The sequence below is a fragment of the Amblyomma mixtum genome, chromosome 6, assembly GCF_055824585.1.
Source record: "Amblyomma mixtum isolate Tamu chromosome 6, ASM5582458v1, whole genome shotgun sequence".
Taxonomy (NCBI): Eukaryota; Metazoa; Arthropoda; class Arachnida; order Ixodida; family Ixodidae; genus Amblyomma; species Amblyomma mixtum.
Window position 1 is genome coordinate 157,722,962 of NC_143017.1, and position 9,424 is coordinate 157,732,385.

The window sequence follows — 9,424 nt, forward strand, 5'->3', positions numbered from 1 at the left end:
AGTGCACCGCCCGAGCGCTCTAGACAAGGCTGCTCACCACTGTACCTTATTTATTAATGCATTATTTGATGTGGTAACACTGGAACACGCACTGGAAATGGAGAGAGTAAACATGCTGTCATCGGCCACTTGAAAAGCCACAACACTTGTCTCTTTGGGAAAGGGAGTGGGGGAGATGAGAAAGGATAGAGAAGCAGTGAGGAAAAGTGAGCATGAAAATTTATTTTGAGGAACGGAAAGGTCACAGTAACTGTCTCATTCTTGGATGGACACCTGAACTGTTCCACACTGTGCAAGAGTGAGGAGAGAAATAAGGTGCTATGTGGCTATGTGACACTCTAAACATGACACTCACAAAATAAGAAACAAGCTGCTTAATAAAAGAACCTTGGCATGCAGCATGAAACATAATACCAGTACACAGAGCACGCGAATTGTGCCGTATTTACTTTCTTGTTGAATTCACCCCCAATTTTACTTACCAAAATATAAAATCTTTCCTAATATACAGTAAAAGTTCGTTAATTCGTACTTCAAGGGGCCGGAAAAAGTGTTCAAATTATCTTAAAGTTCGAATTATCAAATGGCCCTGAAAAAACTTAGATGACCCGCTTGCATGGTAAATTTATTTGGTCAAGGACTGGGCAATGTTTGCTTGCTTTTGAGATGAGAAAGGCATAACAATGACTATTTTTAGCAGTGGAACTCCAACTCTGCTGTGTGATGTGTGACATACCTCGCATACCTCGAAGTGGCAGCATCACGTGTGAGGAGGCGTCACCACACAAACTGCGAATTGCACACAATGAGCGCGCAGTTTCATTGGGCTGAAAGAACAGAAAAACTGCGCAGACGAAAACACTCCGCAGTGCCCAAGCAGCAAGACAAAGAAATTGGGATTGAAAAGGCTAGCGAGGTGCTCAAGTTGGCGCCCAAAACGGCACGCAGCTGGACTCGTTTGGCCGGCTGGTGCGGGCTGACACGGTGCTCAGAAAAGCAAAACCAAAATTATGCGGTGCGACTGTTCTTGGAGATGGGGACCATTCATTTGTCGTCAGGCCTGCCATTGTGCGCACGTCAGATTTGCACACATGGCTCCGCAGTGTGGATTTCAGGTTTTAGTAGGGCTGTTTAGACAACTTGGCAGTATTCGTTCTTCGAGTGCTTGGGTGGGTGTTCTTATTTCCCGCAATTTTTAAAAACCACGTCAACAAGGTTCTACTCTACTTGCCAGAGGATTACATTACTTAATGCGTAAAGTTTTTCGTCTACTCCCAATGATTTTTCCTAAATGTTTCTAATTGTTGTGGCCAGTCGATCTTTTCTTAACACTTTCCTTATCCTTTGATTGTATAATGGAGCAGTGGGTGTTACCAACCTGCCAGAAAATGCATTTCAATGTCAGACACGCACACAACTTGTGGGTAAAACATCGCATGTGCTTCTCAATTTGGAAAGAAGCATTGTGTGCCAATTGTTGCTGTGAGGTGAGCTGCTTTTCACGACCATTAAGACAGGTGATGTTTGTACTGCAGGGAGGGTGTACAGAAGCTTCGTACCTCAACTTTTTCCTCTTCTGGGATCAGGTGCTGGCAGGTGCAGCTTGCTGTTGACTGTCCAGCATGGGAGTGGCTTTAAAGTCTTTGTGAAAAAGTCTGTTGATAACAGTTTTGGCTGATTTATGCAGAAGCAAATGAGCATTTGAAGGATGTGTGCATTTAGTGTTTTCATTGGAACTGATGGTTTCTTTCAGAGGTTTGCCTTGTGATGGTTGGTGTCTTCTTGACTTGGTAACCTGTGTTTGCTTGTATTTTACTCTCTCCTTTCTCCTTTTTCTATATAATGAAATAAAAAATTGGCTGGAAGTTACCTTCAGCCAGCTTTCGTGCGATTTTGAACGGTAATACACGTTGTTGCACTTGTGTGTCATGCTCATGTTGGCAAAAACTGTGGGTGGAGTTTCTCTTCTTGTGTTTTGAGTTCCGCTGTGCAGGAACACTCAGAAACAAGGGCCTCACAAACACAGATGGCTGCAGAAGTTTACAGAATGCAACACTCAGTGGTAAAACAATTGATGTGGCAGACGCCCCTGCTTCCAGTGTGTAGATCTGTAAGTAAGGGGGAAGGTTCAGCAGTCTGCACTTGCTGTGTGCAGAACAACTGCAGTGTTACACCTCTCAAACTCAGGTAGCATGCAATTTAATGGCAGTCAGATTCTGTAAACTTCAACTGTGGCCACCTGCAGATTGTGCTTCCCTTTCTCTCTGTCCTTTGCAAAGTGAGACATTCAACATGTGAGTGGTTCAGTGCTGTGGCGCGCACGTGTGATGACAACCGCTGTGGCCCGGTGCAGATATGACCGAGGACTGCGGTGACCCGACAGCACCCAAGTGCGCCACTGGGTCGTCCCCAGTGGGCACACCCCGCACACCGCAGACCGGTGGTCCCAAGCTGGAAGGCACGAAGTTCTTTGGGCCTAGCTTCAGCCTCGACGCCCTGGCAGACACTCGGAATGGTTAGCACAAAACCACCTTGCCGATTTCTTTGTGGCTTGCAGTTCGCTGTGCAGTCCACTGTGTTGCGCATGTGCTCAGCCCTCGAGGAAGCGATTCTCTCAAAGGTGAACACGTTTGTTGCGAATTACCTTTTTGGCACCACAAGTGGAGTCAGTTGCGGAGATTAGGGAAGCTAGGGCAGGAGCATTATGGCAACAAAAGAGCAGGTTATGCAACTATTTGTGGCCATCAGTGGACTGAAATACCGTCGCCAACCGGTTTTTTGTACTCCGTGGGACTCGCAAAGTGGTCCGAATACTCGGAACAGTGCGAAAAAGTCGTGAACTTAAAAAAAGTGACTTTTCTGAGAAAGACCAGCGTGAAGGATTGCGGATTTTCCATGTTACACTTCCAAGCAATAATATTAGCTTGTGTTTGGGGCAGAGGCTTGCTTTCATCATGTTCACACTGCTCTTATCTACAACATGCCTCACGTCACTGGTACCAAAATGTACGATGGGACGGCGGGTCATCCAGCACACCGTAACAAATGCTCCTCACCGCCTGACATACGGGGCGAACGCAGAGTTCATTTCCTTCACAGTGGTCGAGAAGTGTGATAAAGGGAACTGAGGGGAAGAAGTATGTGCAAGTGAGTGCCTTTGACTGCCTCTAATCACGGGTCGCAGTATCGTCTGAGCCACAGCGGACATGACCGCTGGCTTGTTATCGACACGATTGCACACCTGGGATTGGGATTGCGCGTCTTCTCTGTAAGCCACCTGAGCAGAAAAGAAGAGCGTGCCATTACCCTGAGTGACAACACTGAGGTACAGAAATCGCCAAGGCTATCTAAGACGGTTTGTCAATTAAATTGCTTGAATCCAAGGCGCCGCCTTCTGCGGCGGTAACGACTGCGTAGATTCAGCTGTTTATGGCAGCACTGTTTGCTCAAGTCTATGTTAGGCCCAAAAAGTCGAACCTTCAGACTCCACAGAGTCTTCTGGCATCTGCTTTAGTGCGAAAAATGAACTTTTGGACTCCACAGAGTTTAAATCGTTGATCATTAGTATGTACTTGTTCTTATGAGGTGCTGGATGGTTCCTCAAGTAAAGTCCGAAATATTGCGCAAGTCTGAATTATCCAAGTCCGAAAAATCTTTCGGCTACTATATTTCACCAACAATTCACCTGACCTGTTCATCTATATGTTTGCAGCATTGGGCTTTCGAGCTGCGGGTCTTGAAACATTCAATTTGCCGAGTACTCAAGACTGAATTCATGTATTTGAACAACTGCATTGGTCTGCATTGTGGTTGTGACCCAGCCAAGAAAAATGAGCGTTTGTAAAGAGCTGGAACTGCAAGGTCTCTTGTAGTCACTTGAAGGGCTCCAAAGCATTTACAGAACCTAATTGGAGAACTTCTGCCTCAATAAAAGATGTCATGAAATGCCTTCACAGCCTGAGGAAATAGTTCTTCTTAAAGCATAGTGTGAAACTGATAGCTAACCCTATCCTTCAGCACTGGAAAATTTTATTTACTGGGATACACCACCAGTGGCTTACTTGAAAGCTTTTAGTATGATTTTAACTTGACTCTCAAAATGTATTACCAGCATCATACTACAGTTCGCTGCGCACTATCTGCGCACTAGTTCTTGATCTCACTCTGTGCTCATTGGTAGTGTATGATGAGTGCTCAGCGATGAGTGTGCTCTCTACTGAATTGCTCCGTGCATTCTTATTATCAGCTAAGCATCTCTCTTCTTTGTGTCTTGTGTTTACACAAGCAGATATGTTTGTAAGCATGCTGGCTGTGAGCTTTGACACTTTTGCTGCTTGCTTTTAACAGAGTATATAACAGCGTGTGCCACAGATTGTACTGTTCAGTTTACTAAGGTGGACAACTAGTTTGATATTAAGAGCTAAGTTTGGGTTACTTTTGCATCAAACGTGAAAGGCTGCATCAGTTGCTAGTCTTCTTTCTTAGCTAGTGGACTCTTCAACTCTTGACAACAAATGATGGTTGAGCCCGAGCGGTCGTCAGTGGTCGAACACTGCTGCATTTGCTTCAATGCAGATTGAGCTTTGCTTTTTCTTTCTGTTTTAGCATCCAAAGTGAATTAAAAGGTTGTTTTGTATGAATTTTCATCTATTTGCATTAATTGATGAAGCGTCAACTTTGGAATTACCTTTCTTTATTATATTTTTGTTCAATTCTGAACCAAGGTGGTACAAAGCACATTCTCTTGGTGTTCGTTTAAATTCAGTATTTAGGCTTTCTTGCGGTTCAGCAGCACTGCATGCCGGCTTGTGGAAACGTATGCTGCCATCCTCTGGTGCCACTTGATGTTGTCCATTTAAATGGATAAGTGGGAGTTCGTTGTTTTTCTAGGTGCTGTACTAAAGCTTATAGATATAAATTGCATGTGGTTGGTACGCGTCGCCAGTAATTATGCAGCCCATCATTTCCTGCTAGGTGCAGAAGCATGTTTTGCATATACAGTATTTCAGGTACTCGGACTATACGAAGTATTTGGAAGTAGTGTTATGAAGACCATAGAAAGGAAAATGTTAGGCGTATTGTTAGGTGGGGGGATGAAAGCAGGGTGGGTCAGGGAACAAACGGATATCCTAGCTGAAATCAAAAGGAGGGAGTTGACATGAGGAGCACATGTAATGCAGAGAACAGGTAATTGATGGCCCCTAGAATAACGGAGTGGTCTCCTAGAGAAGGCAAACATGGCATGTGGTGGCAGAGAGACTGGGTGGGGCAGATGAAATTAGAAGGTTTGCGAGTATAAGGTGGCCACAGCTTGCTGGCACCGGACAAGGTTGAGTGAAGGTCACTGGGAAAGGCCTGGGAAGACGAAGGGCTAAGTAAACAGAAGATGATCACCTGCACCTACTTGTGTTCAGCTTATGCACATGCAAGCTTTGTGGTAAGCAGCCTTGTTTCTTTTATGCTATCTATCAAAACTTGCGGCTTTCTTTACGCACATCGTTAAGTCATCTGGTGTTGGGCAGCTCTTTGTGGTGAGTGCATTCAACTGATCATCTTCCTTTGGCGCAGATGCATCAGACGGCGACGTGAGCTCCCCAAGAACACCCAAGACACCAGCAGAGGGCGAGAAGAGCCACTCCTCCCTGCGGCGCACGCTAGAGCAGCGTCGCCAGCTTGTCATGCAGCTGTTCACCGAGGAAGGCTGGTTTCCTTCAGGTGAATGCAGTTTCCCAGTAACGCTTTATTGGTGCAGCCGTCTTCCTTCCTGCTGTGCGTTGTCATCCTGGAGAAAAAGAATTTTGTTGGAGGAAGGGCAATGGCTTTTTGGAGGACATATTAGCAGTGATGGTTTCCTCACCTCTTTCATGGGGCTACCAACTTTAGTCTTGTGATACTGCTGAAAATGGTGAAATTCTTCAAATTCATGGTTAGCTGGCTTGCAACAGAGCGGAGCTGCGTTACCATGCCAGAGTGAACATGCAGTCTAGTGACCTTCATTGCTGGCAGCCCATCATTTCGAACAAACTGGCTCAAAATCTCTCGCCCTCTTCAAAGCAATTGCCAATATGCTGATGGTATGGGGAAAAATTAGGCTTATGCAAAGTGTTTCTTTCTGGTTCAAAGCGAATGGGGATATTGTTTCTCTTCATTTTCGAAGCAATATTTTGAGTACTTTAGGTAAACGAGGCCATTACATGAAGAAAAAAAAGAAAAGTAAAATGCATTGAAGTTGTCACACTCATTGAAGCTATGTCCACCTTTTGCAAAAATGGACATTCGAAATGCAGAAAGTCAGCCTACACCGACCTAATCTATTTGGGGGATCTGGATAGGTTTGACCAATTTGCAAATACAGTCGAACCTCGATGTAACGAACCTCAATGTAACGAAATTCGCGATGTAACGCATTTTTTTCATTTCCCAATCACTTCCCCATTGAAAACCATGTATTTTTTTTCGCGATTTAACGAAGTAATTTTGCTCCGCACTTTCGATGTAACGAAGTCCTTGCGCATCGCATGCATGTGCCAGGAGCTACCTTGACAATCGAATGAGAGCTAAAAGTTTAGCCGAGACGAAACGCAGTTTGTATTTGCCCTTTTACGCGCCAATTTTGCCGGCAGTGTGCGAGAACGTACCGCCGCTCCATCTGTCGTGCGCATACAAAGCCCGCGGCATGGAAGTTTCAAGACGCGCCGCGCCATGACGCCACTGGCGAGCTGTAGACTCTGAACGTGAAAGCGCAAACCGGAATTTTCTTGCAGCATCCGTTCGTTTTTTTTTTTTTTTTTGCGTGCGATGTTCTCGTAGACAACAACAAAAAAAGTCTTCAGTGTTGACAAACTCGTGGAGCTAGTGTGGTCGTACCTTTAAAACGGGTGAGCGGCGAAAAAAAAAAAAAAAACGCCCTGGCAGAGGAGGCGAGTGGCGAAGGGGGTAGAGGGGAGGCGTGGCGTGGGAGGCGCGCGCGGTGCATTCTGGGTGGGCGGCTTCGGCGCGGCCCGCGCGAAATGCAGCCGGCTGCATGGCTTCGGCGCGCTCTCGGCACGGCCCGCGCGAAATGCAGCCGGCTGCATTCCGCGCCGGGCGCCGTCAGAGCGCGCCGATAGCCGCCGAACACGCTGGCGATCGGGCGCCGCTGTTTCGCGGACGTGACGTCGCTGTGCCGCGCGCGCACGCGCGCTCGCGCTACGTCGGAGTATAACCGCGCCGCGAGCACAATCCCACCGCGCCGGCGTGAGCGATGCGAACGTTTTTCTTTATTTTTCTCTGATGCGTCCCCGGCTGCAAATGTTCAATGCTGATGATGATGATACCAGTAGCGACATCTTGTGGCGGCTTTCAGTACTAGGCGCTGCGCTCGTTCTTTTGCTATGCGCACACGGAGAAAAATGATGCCGTCGCGGTGTTTGCTATCACTCATTATGCTCCTGATGTAGAAAAAAACATCCGGTGCCCTTGTTAGCGATACTATTACTCGTATTACTGTGTATTTCCTCAATAAGTGATTTACAAGTTCCCATCAACAAGCAGTGTTCCTGAACCAGTTATACTTTATTTTGACAGCTGAAACATGGGAACCTCGACGTAACGAAATTCGCGATGTAACGAAATTTTCGGCTGCAAGTAGGACTTCGTTATATCGAGGTTCAACTGTATTGTGATTCAGGGAGCTCCACATATCAAAAAGAGAGATCGATTTTTATGCAAATTGGTTCGTGTAATGAGGATTCATACTCTGTACTATACAACCGGCTCTCTCACGCTGGTGGTCGCTTTCCTGGATGAGCATTAGGCAGTGCGTTTTGCCGGGATGCGAAACTACAAGATCGCTAATAGTTAAGTTTGCTGGAAGTTCAGGCATGGAAGCAACAGTTTTAGTGCCTTTGATGGGCACTTGTCTCTGACTGCTGATCTCGATTAGTGTTGCATTTTTTGTGCGGATATTGCGTTTAGTTATGCACATGCCGCGATGCCATCCCGCAGGGACGCTAATCAGACTGTAACCACACGAAGCAGACATTCTGGAAACGTTATACACTGGAGTTGAATACTTGTACATTTCCAATACAGTAGAATCTTCGATCATACGAATCTGATAGCTCGATTCGTGAAACCTAATTCATGCTCACTATAAAAGTGCTGTCAACATTCAAGCTTCTGGCTTGTTTGTTCAGTAGAACCATGTTTTAATTCGAACTTGGAAAGTTGGTTCGTATAAATAGGAGTTAAGGAGACCATGGTCGTTAAAAAAAAAAATATTAATGAAGGTTCGTTCAATCATATAATCTTCAGGGAACATATATTTTTGTGTGCTGATTCTAAACATGTCATTTAATTTCATGTAAACCAATTCCTTGAGCACGTATGTAATATGCAGTGATGTGATAGCTGCGCCAATTGCGCCGATGTGCGCCAAAAGGCAAAACCTGCTACATCCTGCTGCATTTTTGTTATTCTGCGCCAAAGCTGCGCCAAACGCGTATTTTCACATTCCGAAAGCGAAACTAATATCTCGAGGTTGAAACGTCCATGTGCCCCACAATTGCGAGTGACATCAATCCTCACGTCGACATCGATCTTCATCGCCATTGCACACTTCGTGTGTAGGGCAAGTCGAACTACCGGACAATGACGTGCTTGGAAGGCTGCAGCACAACAAGTGGGCAGACCTTGCTTGCTGAAGGGAAAACAAGGCTTTCAGCTGCTGTTGACAAAATGTCGCCTAAGGCAGCCAACTAGGCAGTATTTTGCAGTTAAAGACTGAATGATGTTGCTCACAGAAAAAAGGCACAGAATAGGTCCACTGCTTTTTGATAGGCCAAGAAGCCGAAAAGTTGTGCTGTCGAGTACATAATTATTATTCAGTTCGAAACGTTGATAGTGTTTTCTCATTGTTTTTCTGTAAGCTTGTGATCTGCATTCTAGTCATTTTTAAATAAAAGTTCCAGTGAATTCCTTGTTGTCCATCTATAACTGCTGTCCTATAGGGGCTTGGCGGCTATAACACAGGGCTGATCTATACTTGGTCGCATAAAAGATTACATGACACTGAAGTTCTAAAATTAGTTATTTGGGCCAACATATGATGTTTCACAATTGCCTCTAATTTAATTAAATTATTGCCAAAACCACGATCTGATTATGAGGCACGCCGTAGTGGGGGACTCCAGAATTGGACCACCTGGGGTTCTTTAATATGCACCTAAATCTGAGTACACGGGTGTTTTTGCATTTTGCTCGCATCGAAATGCCCCTAACATCCTATTGAACAGCACCTTTTTTGTTCCGCCGCCGCGGTGGCTCAGCGGTTATGGTGCTCGGCTGCTGACCCAAAAGACGCGGGTTCGATCCCGGCCGCGGCGGCTAGAATTTCTTTGGAGGAGAAATTTTAGAGGCCCGTGTACTGTGCGATGTCAGTGCA

General features: G+C 45.7%; 1 protein-coding gene across 6 annotated transcripts in view; it reads left to right on the forward strand.

The window, feature by feature from the left end:
- The window catches only part of cic (Putative transcription factor capicua), a 72,730-nt gene that overhangs the window by 51,894 nt on the left and 11,412 nt on the right, over positions 1-9,424 (forward strand). For all 6 annotated transcript variants that reach the window (XM_089549864.1, XM_089549869.1, XM_089549866.1 and 3 more), the window contains 2 exons: positions 2,354-2,515; positions 5,569-5,715. In XM_089549864.1, coding sequence (XP_089405990.1) covers positions 2,354-2,515; positions 5,569-5,715 — 309 coding nt within the window. The remainder of the gene's footprint in view (positions 1-2,353; positions 2,516-5,568; positions 5,716-9,424) is intronic.